At 40.9% G+C, this 20466-nt stretch overlaps 1 protein-coding gene across 5 annotated transcripts in view; it reads right to left on the reverse strand.

Moving 5' to 3' along the window:
* Positions 1-20466, reverse strand: part of Map7d2 (MAP7 domain containing 2) — a 115682-nt gene that overhangs the window by 57266 nt on the left and 37950 nt on the right. For 4 of the 5 annotated variants that reach the window (XM_040744145.1, XM_040744142.1, XM_040744143.1 and 1 more), the window contains exons 2-3: positions 2673-2750; positions 1543-1706 (exon numbers count right to left, since the gene is read on the reverse strand). In XM_040744145.1, the coding sequence (XP_040600079.1) occupies positions 1543-1706; positions 2673-2750 (242 nt within the window). Of the gene's footprint in view, positions 1-1542; positions 1707-2672; positions 2751-4380; positions 4461-20466 lie in introns of those variants that run through there. The other variant, XM_040744144.1, reaches the window with a different exon arrangement.

A 20466-nucleotide genomic window follows, 5' to 3' on the forward strand; every position in this document is an offset into this window, starting at 1 on the left:
AATAAAATTACACCTGATGCCAAGCTGCTATACCCATAGATCAGTGCCTTACTCAGCCATCATCAGAGAAGCTTCCTCCTACAGCAGATGGGAAGAAATATACAGACTACAGCCAAACATTATGCAGAGAGTGAGAGACCTTGGAATATTTAACCCTAAATGAGTTGTCTCCATCAAGTCCTCCCCACCTCAGGGCTTAGGGAACCCCAGAGAAGAGGAGGTAGAAAGTGTAAGAGCCAGAGATGATGGCAGACACCAATAAAACAAGGCCCTCTAAATCAACAAGATCTAAGTTCATATGAACTCATAGAGACTGAAGCAGCAAGCACAGGCCCTGAACAGTTCTGAACCAGATCCACTGTATATATAATATGACTTCCAGTTTAGTGTTTTTATGGAATTCCTGGGTGTTCAAATCAGTGGGTCTCTTGATTCTTGTGCTTTCTCTTGGGCTCTTTTCCTTCTGTTTGCTTGTCTTGTCCAACTCTGATGTATTTGTTTTTATTTTATCTTATATTGTATTATAAAAGAGAAGTGGATATATAGTAATAAGCATTCAGAGACTTAAAGACACTAAATTTATAATAAAAAGTTTATGTATTCTATAGTATTGGAAATTGGCAAACTGCTACATTGTTCATACTAAAAGATGAGTCATTACACCTTATGAATAAAACATGATGATCACCTGATAGAAGGATATAATTATATCTTTAAAATATACTTGTTAAGAAAATCTATAACCCAAATATGTTTCCTAAATATACTTCCAAAGTTTAGTAATAATGGACTCCATAGGGATAACTGCATTCCATTTCTTTTTTAAAAGGTAACTGGAAAGGATGATTAAAGTAAGGAGCTACATTAAAATTTAAATACACTAGCATCTTTGTATTCAAACAGAATCCTTTTCAAGAAGTAAATAACGGGATCATCTTATTATGTGTTGGCCTTGGTCTGTTCTGGAAGCATAGACCTCCTCCTGGTTGTACCACACAGTTTTCTATCCCTCAAACCTAAACCACAACAAGCCCCTGTGTCTTAATTTAGTCAGAAAAGCTTATGCTTAAAAGAAGCCTTGAAGCCGGGCGTTGGTGGCGCATGCCTTTAGTCCCAGCACTCAGGAGGCAGAGGCAGGCGGATCTCTGTGAGTTCGAGGCCGGGCTGGACCGACAGCCTTCAAAACAATACAGAGAAACCCTGTCTTGTAAAACCAAAAAAAAAAGAAGCCTTGAAAACCATCAAATCCAACCCCTCACAGCAGAGACAAGAAAACCAGAGCCCAGAGAAAGAAAGCATTTTGCCCTGGGTTATACAACAAGCCTGAATTGAATGGCTAAGTCTCTTTGCAACTCTGCCAGTGCTACATCCACTCATTCATTGTATTGTGGTGCTGAAAGGTATCATGTTAAGGCATCATGCAAGATTTGGGAGTAGGGCTTTCTCATAGCCCATACTTGGGTAGTACACCGAATGCTCTGAACACTTTTGCCCTATGGGGGTGGCTGAGCTACCTGGGGTAGGAGGCTTCCAGGACCTCACCTCTTCCTCTCGGAGCTTCTGCTTCCTCTTCTCTTCCACTGCAGCCCTCTTCTGATCCTCCCGCTGACGCTGTTCCTCAAGTTTTCTCCCTCGCTCCTCAATTTGTTTTTCATACTGAAGCTTGGCTCTTTTCTGTTTCTCTAAGATCTGCTGCTCCCGGGCAGCTGTGGAATAGAAGCATAAGTGTCATTCCAAGAGTTCCTTATCCAAGCTGGATTAAGACCATGAACACAGAAACAATAATCTGGTAAAAGTCTAGGATGGAGTGATTGAGATGAAGTGTTCTGTCATCTCTGCCACTAGTTAATTGGTGTGGGACATGTCAACCATGTTATCTCTTTGCCTTGGTTTTCTTACAGAGACAGTAATAACAATTTGGTGTAGAAAATGATACAATGCATGTAAAACACAAAGTAATTTTTCCACACATAGGAGTTATGGCTATTATTGCTATCATTAAACCAAACTTGTATACAACAGCTAAGTCCTACAGTGGCTATAGTAATGATAGTTTAAGGGTACATTCAATCAAAAACATGTTAAATGAGTATGCACAGTGATCTGGGCAAAGCATTAAGATAACAAAGCCTGGTTTCCCATCAAGCCATTTACTAAGAAGCCCTTACCTTTACTTAGTCGGGCTATGGAACTGTTCCCTGGAGGAGGTGTGTATGGGTGTTTTGCCTGCATGTATGAATGTGCACTATGTGTATGCAGTGCCAACAAGACCAGAAGAGGGCATTGGTACCCCAGGACTGAAGTTATAGATAGTTGTGAGCTGACATGTGTGCCCTGGGAATCAAGCCTGTGTTCTCTGGAAAAGCAGTCAGTGCTTTTAACCACTGAGCCATCTCTCCAGCCCCAGTGGAAGCAATGGTTGTCCATAGCTCCAAGAATACTGCCGAGGACATAGTGGAGGTCTCATATTTGGTGAGTAAATGAACTGTTCAGAGAATTATACAGTGTTTGTGATCATTGCCAGTCACTGTGTGAGTCCACCCTCAGTTCTCTAGACTTGTTTACCAAGTCGTGGTTCTCTTCCCCTTCATTCACAGATTTCTAATGACCTTAGAAATGACACTTCCTCATTTCTACTTTCTCAGACTTGAACGTCCAAGTAAACAACTTACCCAGACATTTTTCTCTTTCTTCTCGTCTCTCTTTGGCTAATCTTTGTCTCTCATCTGATTTTAAAAATCCATCCATGCCTATAAGATAGAAAACATGATTTTCAGTGTTTTATTCATATATACTGAGTGCTAAAGATGGTTGTGTATATGCGCCTGGGCATGGACATACACACGTATTATCCACTGCCACCAACTCATTTCAAAGAACTCACTTCCCATCACACATTCTCAGCCAGTCCCAACAACTCAGAGGCAGCAGTCATGGCTTCCACGTGTGTTTGCCAATGAGTGATGTAGTAGTGCGGACAACAGCCATTTAGTTAATTCTTGTCCCCAAACCTGACCCTGGAGAGGTCAGAAATGCAATTAAGTGAAACAGAAAGCCAGCAGTGTGCAGAGAAGCTCACCAGTCCTACTCTAACCTGGCTTGTAGGTCCAGGGCAGAATAATTTAGGGGAGATGAAAAACCAAATGATGGACATGATTTTAGATTATTATGCAAATAGAAAAAGATTTAATTTTCTGAAATAAATTAATTGTGGTGAATACACATAAGCACCTCAGGGAATATTATAAAATGTAACCCTCAAGTTTAATTTTAGTGCTTCCAAGTTTGCTTTGATGTCAATATTAGCATCTCAGAGCTTAAAAAATGAATATAATATGCTATGTATTTACCATGCAAATATCTGTAACAAATAAAATGAAATAAATAACAGCTACCCAAAAAATGTCCCGGAAATATCTCTGCATCTCTATATCCCCATCCCATTTCCTACAAGACCCTAAAATGCTTTCTAAACTCAAGATTAAATAAATAAGAACATTTAAGTTTAGAATAATTTGTTCTAATTGGTTACTATTGGTTGGTCATGAAAATTAGCTATATACAGCTTAAGCAGGATAGTGAATCTTCTATTTGCTGTCCAAGACAGGGTCGGAGAAGCTAGACCTACAGTGTAAGTACTGGAGATACAGATGGGGAATGACATGACAAATTGAATTGTCATGATTTCCAACATATGTTTGGTTTTGTGGTATAAATTATGCATTAGGGATATTAAAGTTCAAGAGACAAGTATTAGAAAAATATAAGCCTTGACTATAAGTGACATTATCCATGTTTTTTTAGTCAGTTCTTTATTATGAGACTGCCAACAATTTGAGTATCATCATGGATTCAAAGACCCAACTCCAACTCATTCCAGGCTCCCCACAACTCTTTCCAATTTGACGTCATAACCACCCCTCACATCTTCCAGCTTTCATTGTCTGTGTCTTCTTCTACCACAGCCAACACTGCCATCTTTTTAACCTCACCCACTATTAAGACTCCAAGATCCATGATGCCACATGCTCCCATACAATTGGTGAAGCCCCTTACTTCATCCTTTCCTGTACATATCTCTGTAACTTAGCCTCCCTGGCAGCCTTCAGATATGCATATAACTATAGCTCTAGGTTTGTCCAGTTCCAACTACCACCTCTTTCTCAGTGTCTATAAAACATACATACACAGTCCTGTAAGGAACCCATGAAGTTAGTGTTAGAGGAGTAAGAAGAAAACATGAGATCTTTCTTATCTTAAAATACTTTTAGGTTTTAGTGTCTACCTCAAGTTCCACTGGTATGAATTTGTTCTGTCTGAGAAGATATAAAAATACAGATGGTCAGATGCGGCCTGTAGCACCCATACCAATGTGCCTACCTAAGCTGGATCCAAGCCTTGATTGGTACACTACACCACAATCTTGATGGTAGCAGGTCTGCTTTACATCTGAGGAAAGTCTGGGGATCGATCAAAATGTTCTTCAATTAAAAAAGTAAAAGAAAGAAAAACTGGAAAGAAATATAGGGTCAAAATGATGAAACTGCCCACAAGGTCTTGAGGCTTTACAAGGCTTTTCCAAGGACATGAAAGGTTTCAAGCTGCCCTCTTGTGGGCATATGTAAGAGACATAAATTTCTCTTCCAGAAAATGTTTATGGTCAGGGTCATAATCACCATCAGCAGCTTCATCATAATAGAGGTGGCAATCAAGCAGTTACTATGGATGAACTGCAACCAGGCATAGTGGTAGCAAATGCCTTTAACCTCAGTCCTTAAGAAGTAAAGGCATGAGTATTAATTACTTCTTTCTCATACAGATGGTTTGGAAATATCTTAGAAACTGATGCTGGGTGGAGAATGGATGAAAGCCATAGGACTCTGGGAACAATTTAGGTTCCTGCTGGCTTAAGCAAACAATTCAGCTTTGCCTCACTGGTAACAAACAGCCTAACATGGGTAACCTGGAATCTCTGTTGCTATCCGTTTGGCAGCCATGAACTACACATAACTATTTAAATGTAAAGTAATCCAAAATTAAATACAAGTTTAGGTTGTGGGCGTAACTCATTGGTAAAATGATTGTCTAGTATGTGCAAGGTCCTGAGTTCAGTCTCTGATACCCAAACGAAACAAATTTGAGTTCAGTTCCTAGGTCACATAGCACACATCAGGCATTCCACGGGCATATTAGATTGTGACTCTATTGCACAGGAATGGTGGAGGGGCCTGGCAGCTCACTCCGGTGATTCCCTTCCCTTAAGTTTAGTGACTCTGGGTCAGATGAAGAAAAGAATATGTAAGTTCAATCAGGATTGAAGTTTTACTGGATGTGGTGATTGGAGTGAGAATGGCCCCCATAGGCTGATATATTTGAATGTTTGGTTCCAGTTCGTGGAACTGTTTGGGAAGGATTAGAAGATGTGGCCTTGTTGAAGGAGGTGTGGCCTTGCTGGAGGTTTGCCACTAGGAGTGGGCTTTGAGATTTCAAAATCCCATACTAGTCACAGTGTCTGTCTGTCTGTCTGTTTGACTGTCTGTCTCTCTTTCCCTCCCTCCCTCCCTCCCTCCCTCCCTGCTGCCTGTGGATCCAGATATAACGCTCTCAAGCACTGCTCCAGTGTCATGCTTGACTGCTTCCCACCATGATCATGCACTAACCCTCTGAAACTGTAAGCAAGTTCCCAATTGGTCATGGTTCACAGCAACAGAACAGTAACTATGACACTGGGCAAGACACCTATTGTTCTAACCCTATTTAATGGTACAAACATTTCAAGAAAAACCCATTTAAAAGTTAAATAACTCATGTCCAGCTTCTACCTTTTGACTACTGACAAACCTCCAGAGGCTGACAAGAGACCTCTAGATGCATCCCAAGATAAGGAGGGACAGAAACCAAATGAAATGTCCATGGACTTGATCAGATAGATACTACTAATAACAAAACAGTTAAATTTAAGCCAGAGGAGTCATGGGAAACTATCACGAACAAAAATATCAGGAAATGCTTTCTAAAGAAATGATATGCCAGGTGATAGTGGTGCATGCCTTTAATCTCAGCACTTGGGAGGCAGAGGCAGGTGGATCTCTGTGATTTTGAGGCCAGCCTGTCTACAAGAGCTAGTTCCAGGACAGACTCCAAAGTCACAGAGAAACCCCTGTCTCAAAAAAAAAAACAAAAAAGAAAGAAATGATAAATTCAAGGATTTAATTCCAAAAGTAAGTCTTTCTGAGTCACCTAAAACCCTAAAGTTTGTTTTCGTACTCAAGCATACTTTATCCTACTGTGCTTTACATGTGGATATTTATTTTCTCTCTTTATAAAAAAAACAGAGGCACAATTTTATCCTGTAAGCCCCCATGAGAACAGATGGCTAACAGAACTGTGCTCATCAGGGATTATGAGGGCAGGGGTAATAGGAAGCAGACAGCTATAATGGGAATGGGGAAGAGGGTCCTTGGCATTTTAGAAAGGTTTTCTATTTTGACTGCATTAGTATCAACTAATATGATGGTTGTGCCATCATACTATACTTTGGAGATCTCTCAGTAATATTTCCCATAACTGCATGTAAATGAACCATGACATCAAAATAGAGACATTTAACTATGAAGAAAACAAATCTGGCTCAAGGACAAAGCTGAGATGGACCTAACCCAAAGAGGTAGAGCAGGATACCTTAGATGAAGTGACACTTGCCAAGTCAACTGCATTCTGATAACTGTGTGACTCTCAAACACAACTTATCAATACAAAATAAAAATTAAAAGAGTGATCTGAGCAAACAAACTTAAGAGTATAATCCTATACTTCCCTGATATACTATTAGGTGGAATAGCTTCCTGTTATCTTTGAGCTACAGCAACACATTCTTTTATATATATATGTATATATACATACATATATATTTTTAATTTAAATTTAAATTTGAAACAAGGTTGCTTCACATGTCAATTCCAGGTCCCCCTCTCCCTTTCCCTCCCCTCCTCCCATGCCCTCCCACCAACCCCCCCAAATCCCTTCATTTCTCCAGGCAGGGTGAGGCCCTCCATGGGGGTGTCCATAGTCTGTCATTTCATCCAGGGCAGGGCCTAGACCCTCCCCCAATAGTCCAGGGTGAGAGTGCATCTCTCATTGTTGGATGCGAGTCCAAAGTCCATTTGTATACCCGGGATAAATACTGATCTACTACCCAAGGCTCAATAGATTACCTAGGCCTCCTCACTGACACCCACATTCAGGGGGTCTTGATCAGTCCTATGTTGGATTCCCAGCCATCAGTCTGGGATTCAAGAGCTAACCCTTGTCAGGTCAGCTGTTTCTGGGGGTCAAACCAGCCCAGTCTTAATCCCTTTGGTCATCAGTCCTCCCTCTCTGTCACTGAATTTCTTGAGTTCAGCTCAGTGCTTAGCTGTGGGAGTCTGCCTCTGCTTCCATCAGCCACTGAATGAAGGTTCTGTTTCCCAGACAATCTGGCCATGGGATTGTAGGCTGGCACTCCCCAGATCTAGGTCTAAAATCCATATATGAGAGAGTACATGCCATGTTTCTCTTTTTGTGACTGGGTTACCTCGCTCAGGATGGTTTCTTCTAGTGCCATCCATTTGCCTGCAAATTTCAGGATTCCATTGTTTTTTTCTGCTGAATAGTACTCCATTGTGTAAATGTACCACATTTTCTCTATCTACTCTTCGGTTGAGGGGCATCTAGGTTGCTTCCAAGTTCTGGCTATTACAAATAAGCAGCAACACATTCTTAAAAATGCATTTTGAAATTAACTTTATTAGCCGGAAGCACTCTACTAGAATATTAATGAGTTAATTGTAGTCAATTATTCATGATATTAGTAAGAACTATTATTGAAATTCAAACTTTCTAAGGGAAGCCATCTGCTTTGTTTTAAAAACATAATTGACCAAGATAATTTTATTATTTGGCTTTTTGAGAAAGGATTTTGCTATGTAGCCAAAACTGGCCTCAGTCAAAATCATGGCATTCCTCCTACTTGAGCCTTGAGGTTACTGGAATTACAGGCATATGTATTACCACATCTGTGCCTGAACAAGGGTATTTTAAAATAACCTTAAATTACACTCAGTGTATGCAATGAAACTTCAATGCCTGGGGGAAAAGAATATAGCTTATAGAAGAGGAAGTACAGTGAAAGCCGTCACTTGCTGTGAAGAGTCCTTCATGAAAGGGTCAGGTAAACTCTGGCTTGGTAGCTACATGGGTACTGACTTAACAGTGGTTCTGGTTTATACTGTGACTTTGTTTTAAATACATAGAAAACAAACCACTGTTTCCCAGCTTTAGCCACACAATAGAATCACCAACGCCCGGCTGGATCGTTCTGTCAACTTGACTGACACAGGCTACAGTCGTTTGTGAGGAGGGAAACTCCATTAAGAAAATGCCTCCTGGGGGAGCAGGAAGGTTGAGTCGAGTTAAGAATAGAGCAGAGCAGGATGAGAGATACCACAACAGATGGAGTCATTATAAGCTTGAGGAGAGAGCTGACACTAGTGAGATCTCCAGAGATCTACAAGCATGACACCAACTGGCAAACTAAGCAATAGTGGAGAGACTACAGTAATAGCCCCTCCTTGATGATAAGGTTGATGATTACCCTATATGCCATCCTAGAACCTTCATCCAGTGACTGATGGAAGAGAGACAGATAGATACCCACAGCTAAACACTGAACTGAACTCCTGGAACCCAGTGACAGAGATGGAGGAGTGATGAAGCAAAGGGGTCAAGACTATGATGGTGAAACCCACAAAGACAGCTGACCAGATAAGGGGGAGCTCTTGAATCCCAGACTGATGGCTGAGAGGCCAAGATGGGACTGATCGAGACTCCATGAATGTAGTGCCAGTGAGGAGGCCACAGAAATCACTGGGGCCTTGGGTAGTAGATCAGTGTTTACCATGGTGTATGAATGATCTTTGGGAGCCCATTCTAAATAGAGGGATGCTCTCTCAGCCTGGATGCATAGGGAAGGGCCTAGGTCCTGCCCTGGATGAAATGACAGACTTTGGAGGCCCTCCTTGGGGAATGATGTGGGGATGGGGCGGGGCCTGGGGAGGTTGGTGGAGGGACAAGGGAGGAGGGGTGGGAGAGGGAACTGGGATTGACATGTGAAGTATTCATGTTTCTAATTTAAATAAAAACATATATTGAGGAAAAAAACTAAAAAAAAAATCTAACAAAGTGATCAATCATCATTAAAGGCATTTGGTAACTTAAAAAAAAAAGAAGAAAATGCCTCCATGCCAGGCAGTGCTAAGAGGAAATTTCATAGCACTAAGTGCCCACAAGAAGAAATTGGAGAATAGTCACACTAGAGAATTAACAGCACAACTGAAAGCTCTAGAACAAAAAGAAGCAAAATCACCTCGGAGGAGTAGACGTCAGGAAATAATCAAATTGAGGGCTGAAATAAAAAAGTAGAAACAAAGAAAACAATACAAAGAATCAATGAAACAAAGAGTTGGTTCTTTGAGAAAAGCAACAAAATAGACAAATCTTTATCCAAACTAACCAAAAGGCAGAGAGAGAGTATGCTAATTAACAATCAGAAATGAAAAAGAGACAATAACAACAGAGACAGAGGAAATCCAGAGAATAATCAGGCCATTCTTTGAAAACTTGTACTCCACAAAATTCAAACACTTAAAGGAAATGGACAATTTTCTGGATAGATATCACTTACCAAAATTAAATCAAGAACAGATACGTAATTTAAGTAGACCTGTAACCCCTAATGAAAGAGAAATTTATCAAAACCCCTAAAGAAAATGGCAGTCATCAAAAGTCTCCCAACCAAATAATGCTCAGGTCAGATGGTTTCAGGGCAGAATTCTACCAGAAATTCAAAGAGCTAATACCAGTACTCCTCAAAACGTTCCACACAATAGAAGCAGAAGGGACATTGCCAAACTCTTTTCACCTGGGTTTAGGCTACAATTACCTTGGTACCCAAGCCAAAGACACAACTAAGAAAGAAAACTAAAGACCAATCTCCCACATGAACATTAATGCAAAAATACTCAATAAAATACTGGCAAATCGAATCAGGAACAAGACAAGGCTGTCCAATCTCTCCATATCGCTTCACTATTGTACTTGAAGTTCTAGCTACAGCAATAAACAACAAAAGGAGATCAAGGGGATACAGACTGAAAAGGAAGAGGTCAAACTTTTACTATTTGCATATGATAGGATAGTTTACATAAGTGACCCTAAAAACTCTACCAGGGAACTCCTATAGGAGATAAACACCTTCAGCAAAGTGGCAGGATACAAGATTAACTTTAAAAATCAGCAGCCCTACTATATATAGACAACAAATGGGCTGAGAAAGAAATCAGAAAAATATCACCCTTTACAATAGCTACAAACAACATAAAATATCTTGGTGTAACTCTAAACAAACAAGTGAAAGACCTGTATAACAAGAACTCTGAGTCTTTAAAGAAAGAAATTACCCTGTCTTGTAAAAACCAAAAAAGAAAGAAATTAAAGAAGATACCAGAGAATGGAAAGATCTCCCATGCTCTTGGATATGTAGGATCAACATAATAAATATGGCAATCTTGCCAAAAACAATCTACAGATTCAGTGCAATCCCCATCAAAATCACAGCCCAATTCTTCAGAGACCTTGAAAGAACAATTCTCAACTTTAAATGGAAAAACAAAAAAACCCAGGATAGGCAAAACAACCTTATTCAACAAAGCAACATCTGGAGGCATCACCATCCCTGACTTCAAGCTCTATTATAGAGCTGTAGTCCTGAAAACAGCTTGGTATTGGCACAAAAATAGACAGGTAGACCAATGGAATCAAATTGAAAACCCTGGTATTAGCCCACACACCTATGAACACCTGATTTTTAACAAAGAAGCTAAAGTTATACAATGGAAAAAAGAAAGCATCTTCAACAAATGGTGCTGGCATAAACTGGATGCTGTCATGTAGAAGAATGTGGATAGATCCATGTCTATCACCATGCACCAAACTTAAGTCCAAATGGATCAAAGACCTCAACATAAATCCAACCACACTGAACCTCTTAGAAGAGAAAGTGGGAGGTGCCCTTGAATGACTTGGTACAGGAGACCCCTTCCTGAACATAATACCAGTAGCACAGACACTGAGATAGACAATTAATAAATGGGACTTTCTGAAACTGTGAAGCTTCTGTAAGGCAAAGGGCACAGTCAACAAGACAAAAATGGAAGCCCACAGAATGGGAAAAGATCTTCACCAACCCCACATCTGACAGAGGGCTGATTTCCAAAATGTACAAAGAACCCAAGAAGCTGGCCACCAAATCACCAAACAATCCAATTAAAAAGTGGGGTACACCAGCACTCGGGAGGCAGAGGCAGGCGGATCTCTGTGAGTTTGAGGCCGGGCTGGACCGATAGCCTCCGAAACAATACAGAGAAACCCTGTCTCGTAAAAACCAAAAAAAAGAAGAAAAAAGTAGGGTACAGAGGAATCTATAATGGCTGAAAGGCACTTAAGAAAGTGTTCAACACCCTTAGCCATCAGGAAAATGCAACTCAAAACAACTCTGAGATACCATCTTGCTCTTGTCAGAATGGCTAAAATCAATGAATACCTTCTTAAGAACTCCCTTATCATTGTGAAAAGGTCAATCCACAGGTCTTGCTGAAAGTTAGAGTAAACAGCTACTACCTACTACCCCAGCCCTATCACTGTTGCCCTCTCAGGAGAAATTCCAATTGAGGAAAACAACCAAGCTAAGCCCAGTGTGTTAGTTAGGGTTTCTACTGCTGTGATAAAACACCATGATCAAAAAACAAGTCAAGAATGAAAGGTTTATTCTGTTTATACTTCAATAACACTGTTCATCATTGAAAGAAATCAGGATAAGAACTCAAGCCTGGCAGGATCCTGGAGGCAGGAGCTGATGCAGAGACCATGAAAGGGTGCTGCTTACTGACTTGCTCAGCCTACTTTCTTATATAATGCAGGACCACCAGCCCAGGGCTGGTACCACCCACAATAGGCTGGGTCCTTCTCCATCAATCATTAAAATTCCCTACAGCTAAATCTTACAGAATCTAGGTTCCCTCCTCTCAGATGACTAGCTTGTGTCGGCTTCACATAAAACTAGCCAGTATGCCTAGAAAATGAGACAGAAAGCAACATCACAAACACTGCTCAGTTCTGAGACATTCTATTACACAGTAGTAGAAGCAAAAGGCTAGTCAAATGGTATATTGTAAGGAAACAAGCAGCACTTCCCAAGCATCTACTGCTTATCTACTGTAGTACCCTGCACTGTTTAGCCCTACATGCTCATGGACACTGGCCCTTGACCACGTACCTCACAGCTGGAATCAATCTAGTGAGGGTTCATGTTGCTCACCCATAAGATTTCAGACTCTTGGAAGCCTACTCCAGTGGAAACTTCCTGGAATCTATGAGTGACCCCCTAGATTGAGGACTCCTAGTAATGGAGGATACAGAGTTTGAACGAGCCATCTCTTGTAGCCAGGCAAGCCTTCCAGTTGGTGAGATACTCTGTTGAGTTATTGGCTGGTGTTCCCAGACTACCAAGCTATCTAACCTTTTTCAACTCACTATAGTCTGGGGATACCCACCATCTGTCCTTTACCCAAAGAAGAAATATAAGAGATAGCTCAGTAGCGTAGCAGAGATCCGGTGCCTGCAACAGAGTCAAGTCCATAGGACAAGAACAGGAGATTAAAGGTATCAATTGTATTTTAGTGAATACTAAAAATAAATAAAGAAAGGAATACAGGCACATTAGCCCATTTTCTGTTGCTATAACAAAATCTCTGATTGTGGGTCCTTTCATAGTGAAAATAGTCTTATTGGGTTTTCAGATTTGGAAGGCTAAAAATGCAAAATCAAACTGCCCCATTCATATAATCTATTGGCATCTGGCATCACAAAATGGAAGCATATGAGGAAGATATCACTTGGTAAGACAATGGGCAAAGAGACTAAAAGCCGATCCTTTCAGTATCAAAACAAAAAGAATTCATATTCTACCTCGCCTACTGGGAAGTAATCATACACACAAAAGCAGGTAAATGATACTAGTACTGTATAAGTGAACATGGACAGCACAGCAAGTATAGAGGTTTCTATCATGGACAAAATGCACAGGGTTCTTTGTCTGCATTTGGATTCTGATGCTTTGGAAGTAAGAGAAGCTCTGACACATGAAGCCTTGATTTCACTACCTAGACTCTCACGTGATACAGAGCTCCAATCATACAGACAGAATGAGGCATCCACCCTACCACCAGTAATTGAACAGAAAAAAAAGTTGGGGATACCACCTGGGAATAGGGACTTTAAACCAGTAGATAGTGGTTCCTGTATCAGGGAGATCACACACCACTCATGAGATCATTAAGGACATTAATTGGCAGAAAGAGAAGGGGGGAAGGAAAAAAGGGAGAGGCAAAGAGATACAAAGAGTTGGTGTTTTCCTTCAATAGTGAATACAGGCTATTTCTGGGTTTACATACCAGGAGAATTGGGTGCTCATATGAGGGCTGTATCATGTAAATATGTAAGCTCCTAACTAAACATTCTTAGATGTGACTCACAGAAGCCTTACACTTCTAGAAAGTGGGCTAGACATTGTGATGAAGGGTGGGTAAGTCCTTGTTTTTTTCAGAAACAAAGCACAAGAAATTTATAAACATCTCTTTGAAATTATGAGCATGTTCCAGCATGTTAAAGTTGATAGAGCAATGGCTCATGGCATTCCAATTATAAGTACTGTTGTTTGATTTCTCTTTAGGGTAGCATGCCTGTAACAATTACATTAGTGAAAGATGTGTGTGCTAGTTGGTTTTTTTCAACTTGACACAAACCTAGACATATTTGAGAAGAAATCACAATTGAGAAAATGCCTTCATAAGACTGGCCTATAGGCAAGTGGTTGATGTAGGAGAGCCTAGCCCATTTTGGGTGGTATCACCCCTGGCAGGTAATCCTGGATGTTTAAAAAAACAGACTGAAAAATCCAATAAAAATAATCCCCCACAGCACATGCTTCAGAACCTGTCTCCAGGTTCCTGCTCTGACTTCCTTTGAAGATAGACTGTAATGTGGAAATGGAAGTGAAACAAAATCATTTCCCCCTAAGTTACTTTTGATCACGGTGTTCCATCACAGAAATAGACCTTAACTAACACAATGTATAAAGGATCCCAGAAGATCAATAGAGACCCTTCTGGCAAATCTACATGGCACTCCTGGACCAGTTGCTCCTAAGATCCCAATTCCCAATAGTCAGATGAACTGAGAAATCAAAGAACTTCCTGTCCCTAGTGTTTCTGCACAATGACAAGCTACCAGTTGCTCCCAGTACCTCCCCATCCTTGCTTGTTACAGGGTTACCAGACACTTTCAGGCTCCTTCCTTGATGACAGCCTTATTGTATTATTATGTTGACTCTTCCTTTGCAACCTCACTAGGCATGAGATGTGAATTCAATGCTCTGCTGAATAACTTAGAACATCCTATATAAAATACCTATCCATTTGAACCTGCCTAGTCCTCTGGCTAACAGCAATGGCAGTCCTATATTGAGATGGCCCTGGTTATTCTATAGAGAAAAGGGAACACTGACTAGGCTACTGAAATATAACCTAAGTCGTCAGTGTGGTGCTCAGGTCTGCTTCTTCCTGGCTCCTGTTCCAAGAAGAACCTTTAGTTGTTAAATAAAATATACAGGGGGCATAAGCAAGATAGTACAGTAGGTAACAGTACTTGCTGTGCAAGCCTGATGACCTGAGTTTGAGCCACAGCATCCATTCAAACACATTTCTGAAATTGTAAACAATTTGAAAACATGTTAAGAATAATTTTGAGAGTCACAACCCCTGGTCCATTTCTCTCTTACTAGCATGGCCAGCTGTATTAGTGCCACTTCAAGCCTACAGATCTATTTATCGGGCATCCTCAGCACAGCCATAATGTAATTCAAGGGTACTTGGAGGTCCTAAGGTAGAAACAGATTCTTTACACAAACATGTTTTCTTTAAAAAAAAATACAAGAACAGTGCACAATGTGTGTCCTCCTCAATGTCATCCAGGACAATACAGCTGGTATTTTAAACAGCAGTGCAGCTTGTTGATAAAATTTTCTACTCCTTTACCTCTAGTATGCCATACTTTCCTCACTAAATTCCTCTTTGGAAAAATAAAAAGAAGCATGAATCTTAAAGTTTTATTTACTATTGCCAGTAGCCATTTTATTTCAAAATAGTGACTACAGATTATGATTCTGACAAGACAAAGACAAATGTGAACCCTAGTGTGCATTTGTGGGAAAAAATTCTCAAAAATAAAACAATGAGCCCTTCAGAGGTAAAGTCTCAAGGTTTAAAAACATGCATAAACATTCTCTTTTGAGTGCTCTACCAGAAAGGCCTTGTCATTCAAAACAACACATGAGAAAAACATCCTTGTGCAGTGCAATTATGCATAAGCATAGGCGCCTTAAGGACTGATTATAGCTGTCAGTATTTCTTTCCTTGTTTTTATTACAGAAGGTAAAAACTAATGATGCATGTATTTTCTTTAAAACAATATGTATTTTATATATGAGTGCTGTCTGAATGTATGCCTGCAGTCCAGAAGAGGGTATCAGACCCCATTACAGATGGTTATGAACCACTGGGAATTAAACTTTTAACTCTGGAAGAGCAGCCAGTACTCTTAACCACTGAGCCATCTTTCTAGTCCCATTCATTTCAAATTATACCATTTTTATCTACTAAAACTGTCTTCAAAGGACCATATTCTGTTGTTATTTAAGCATGCTAGCCTATCACAGTAAGTGGAATTTAGATTTGCTACATTACTTTAAAATTGAACTGACATAATAACAGGTTACTCATACACTTCTATTTTCAACTAACCAAAAACCAGGGTTTTTAAAATGGCCAGTGCCTTTAAAATAGTATATGTACAATCCTTATAATCTAATACAGTGGTTATCAGCTACAGGTAGCTACATTTCAACATTCTGAGTTTGGCAATAGCTAAGGACACTTTGGATTGTCAAAACTGGAAAGGGTAGTGCTACTGGAATCCAGTGGTTAGAGGGAGTAGATGCTAGAGGCAGTAGATGCTAGTAAATATCCTACAACACACATAATGACACCCTCAACAAATAGGGAGATCATCCATCTCCCATAGTCAGTAGTACTAATGTGAGAAAGATTGCTGTACGTGCTGGGGATATAGTACTGAACTAGTATGCACAAGGTGATTCCCAGTACTACAAAACACACATATACTATTGAAAAGCACCCTTACAGGCTGGAGAGATGGCTCGGAGATTAAGAGCACTACCTGCTCTTCCAGAGGTCTTGAGTTCAAATCCCAGCCACATGGTGGCTTACAACCATCTGTAATGAGATGTGGTGGCCCCTTCTGGCCTGCAGGGACACATGCAGACAGAACACTGTTTCATAATTAATAAATAAATATTTTTTTAAAAAGCACCATCACTATTTGAAATTCTGGTGTAGAATGTATTCCCTGTAGTTCCAACAACTTGAAAAACTGAGACATGGAGAATCATGTGAACCAAACTGCATAACAAGATCCCTGGCTGAAGAAACAAAACAAGACAAAAACAAATCCTTAAACAGAAAGTCAGCTGTAGTAAGCATATGAGTATAAAAAATAGAAAAGGCAAAAAAATCTTTAAAGATGTTTTTAAAAATAGAAAAGGCTTCTTTACAGTGTATATACATTGGTACATGTAATAACATGTGAAGTACTAAACAAAAGAGTCTGAAATTATGAACAGAATTAACATAATACCCATTTGAGTACTTTTAAAAACCTGTAGCAATGTGTAGCAATATCCATCATTTTATAATTTCTTCAAAGAGACATGATCTATAAACTTGTCTGATAACATCAGTGGGCATAATTTGCCCCAACTCATGACTATCGTTAAATGCAGTAATAACAATGCAAAGGGTTTTATACTATACTTTTATATCATATTTCATTATGGAAGAAACTTTCTTGGTTGGCCCCTTTCCTGGATGGCACTACAGTAAAAACCATAATAGTATTTTTCAGTGGATCTGGACTGAGATGGCTTACTAAACAAATAACCCAGGGAATCAAACATATTCATCTATATTCATGCAGTTTTCATAGGCCCTATTAAGCAAGGAATCCCCTTCATAAATTCATTAGTACAAATTATGTCCCAGACCACGATATCTGAAGATGAAAACAATTCATACCATGTCTTACAACACATAGCCACAGAGTGTGAGCACAGGAAAAAAGAAAAAAGAGAGGCAGATGGAAACTTCTTTCATTCCTGTTCCTGTAAATATCTACAAAGCTCTTAACTATTGTATTTACTTGACTTGAACAATACTAAAAGGGAATCTTATATATTTAAAGTTATTTCACCACAGTATTTCCCTTTGGGCATCTTTTTTTTTGTTTTTTTGTTTTTTTTAGACAGGATTTCTCTGTATTGCTTTGGAGCCTGTCCTGGAACTTGCTCTGTAGACCAGGCTGGCCTTGAACTCACAGAAAGCTGCCTGCCTCTGTCTTCTAAGTGTTGGGATAAAGGTGTGTGCCACCAACGCCTGGCCCCTTTGGACATTTTTAAAATAAAGAACTGGTTAAAATGTAGGTTATCTCACAATTGTAACCTTTTTATAAAAACAGGAATTTAATCTGTGTTCCCAGGGTAACATAAGGTTTTACTCATAAATACAACATGGGGGCTTCCAAAGAGCATATTATCTGTGTGAGGGTGTTGGATCCTTTGGAACTGTAGTTACAGATAGCTGTAAGCTGCTATGTAGATGTTGGGAATTGAACCCAGGTCCTCTGGAAAAGCAGACAGTACTCTTAACTGTGGATCTATCTCTCCAACCCTGCATACTGTCAATCTAATACACAAAAACTGCAGTTCTCTGCTAAGGCTATGGTTTGATGGTTCTACACATACCATGAATAGAAAAAATGGTCACAAAGATAAAAGATCAGGTATATGGGTGAAATAGTTGCTCAAGGTTTTCTGTAGGTAACTATCAATCCAGTAATAAGATACACAGTTGCATTAATTTTTAAGACCTTAGTTCTATACAGAAAGATAGCCAAATGGAATTTATATAAAAATTGAAGACATTTCTGGAATATGGGAGGGGAGTTACCATGTGTCCTGGTCCCTCTCAGAGCCCTTTCCCCATTGTTCTTTCCTTATCCTGCCTTTTACACATCTGGAATCTACCCTACACCAAATATTGACCTTCTGTGAGTCACACAAAACCCAGCCCATTTTAGCTACACAGTGTTGGGCCTAAAAAAGGCTGGGATGTGAGGCCCAATGTAACCTCCTGAGCCTGGCTAGAGTTTTGCGACCTGTCTCTGACCTGTAACCTCCACGTGGGGGTGACTCAGCCAGACCTGATGTAAGACTGCCCCCTGCCTAGCTACCTGCCAGCTTGGTGGAATATTATTGGCCCTTACTTTTACCCCATCCTAGGATTCCAATCCCCTACCTCAGTCCTATATAAGTTCCTGCCTGTTGGAATAAATCAAGATCCTGTTTTGACAGACTCCTGACTCAGTATGTATCCCCCCCATAACTAATGGGGGGAGGGTCTGAGCTGTCAACACTCACCAACCAGTGCTCAATCCTGGAAAGAGACCGGTTGGACTAGACCAGCCTTTCCCCCACTCTACCTGCCTGAGGACCTGGCAGACTGAGACTGGTGCCCCAAGTGAGGAATGACTCTTCAAAGGAAGAATGCTGATAGGCCAATCGGTACCACTCTTCAAAGAACGCTGATGGGCCAATCAGTCTGCAGGTGAGTGTACCTCCATAAATTATGGGGCAGTCTTCATCCAAATCTAACCCTACCCTAGAATCTTTCTGGGTCCTACTTAAAAGTAGAGGCCTTAATCTTTCTGATAATCAGGCTCTTCAGGCCTGGGGCTGTTTGCTCAAGATTGCTCCCGGGCTGCCTGAGAGTAACCATTTTGATTGGGATACTTGGGCTAGGGTTGAAACCCTAATTAGGAAAGTTCCCTCTGGGAACCCTCCCAACAGTGTCTGCCTTAAAGGGTTGCTTCCCCCCTCAATCCCTTAGAGAGAAGAGTGGGGTACTGATCCAGGAAGGCACAACAGGAGATAAAGAAACTCAGGAAGAACCAAAGTCAAATCCTAATCCCTTGCACCACCCTGCTCCCCTATATCCATCCTTAGACCCTTTTGAAAGTGCTCCTTGGCCGTCTAAGGGTATGACACTTCCAGGTCCCCCCTCTAATCCTTTCCAGAACTCCCCTGCACCTCTGTCTTACTGTGGGGAGGATGCTTCTGGGGGAGAAATGACCAATCTTTTCTCTGTCGATGCTAACTCCGGTGGCAACCGCCTGGCTACCTGGCACCCCTGGGAAGCAAATGATTTAAAGGAACTCAAAAAAGGCTGTCTCAGAGGACGGACCTAACTCCCCCTGGGCAGAGACTATCCTCCAGGGCTTAGCCCACCATCAATGTACCACTCAGGATTGGAAGGACCTTGCTAGGGCAGTATGCTTCCCGGATCCATGTTTCTTTCTTTCTTTCTTTCTTTTTTTTTTTGGTTTTACAAGACAGCGTTTCTCTGTATTGTTTTGGAGGCTGTCGGTCCTGCCTGGCCTTGAACTCACAGAGATCCGCCTGCCTCTGCCTCCCGAGTGCTGGAATTAAAGGCATGGGCCACCACCACCTGGCTCCGGATCCATGTTTCTGAAGTGGAGCATATTTTTTCAGGATGAATGTTGCATCCAGGCCGAACTGAACAGAAAGCACACCCTGTGGTCCCAATTACTTTTGGCATGCTTTCGGGAACCTCTGACCACTTTTCAACAGGCCTTCAACAGGTGGCCATCCCTGATCCTTATCAGGACCAGGTCCAAGCCCTGGGGCTTGCAGCTTGGAAAAGGCTAGAGGAGGGCCTGACAGAGTCCCCTATTTCAGGAGTCACCCAAAAGGCTGTGGAGGTCCTAGCCTCCTTTATATAAAGGGTACAGAAGTCTACAGAGAAAGTTTCCTCCTGGAGAACTGTTTGATAAGTTCATTAGGATATTAGTCTGGGATGGAATGACAACTGATTACAAGTTAGCCTGTGTCGGGCTGAGTTACCAGTCCTTGGGTAAGTGGATTGTGGCCTCTAAGGATGTGGGGTCCAGTACCCATCAGACCAGAGCAATGGCATCTGCCCTACAGGCTGCCCGCCAGGAGGAAATGGCCACCCTAATTAATGCCCTCCAACAGGTCTCAGTGGGGAAAGGGCAGATATGTTTTGGGTGCAGCAAAGAGGGTCATTTTAAAAGGGAGTGTCCCAATCAAACAAAAGATACCCCAACAGCCCCTATAGCCTCTAACGTGCCTCATACACCTTG

This window comes from Mesocricetus auratus, unplaced genomic scaffold, assembly GCF_017639785.1.
Source record: "Mesocricetus auratus isolate SY011 unplaced genomic scaffold, BCM_Maur_2.0 Super-Scaffold_100003, whole genome shotgun sequence".
Classification (NCBI taxonomy): domain Eukaryota; kingdom Metazoa; phylum Chordata; class Mammalia; order Rodentia; family Cricetidae; genus Mesocricetus; species Mesocricetus auratus.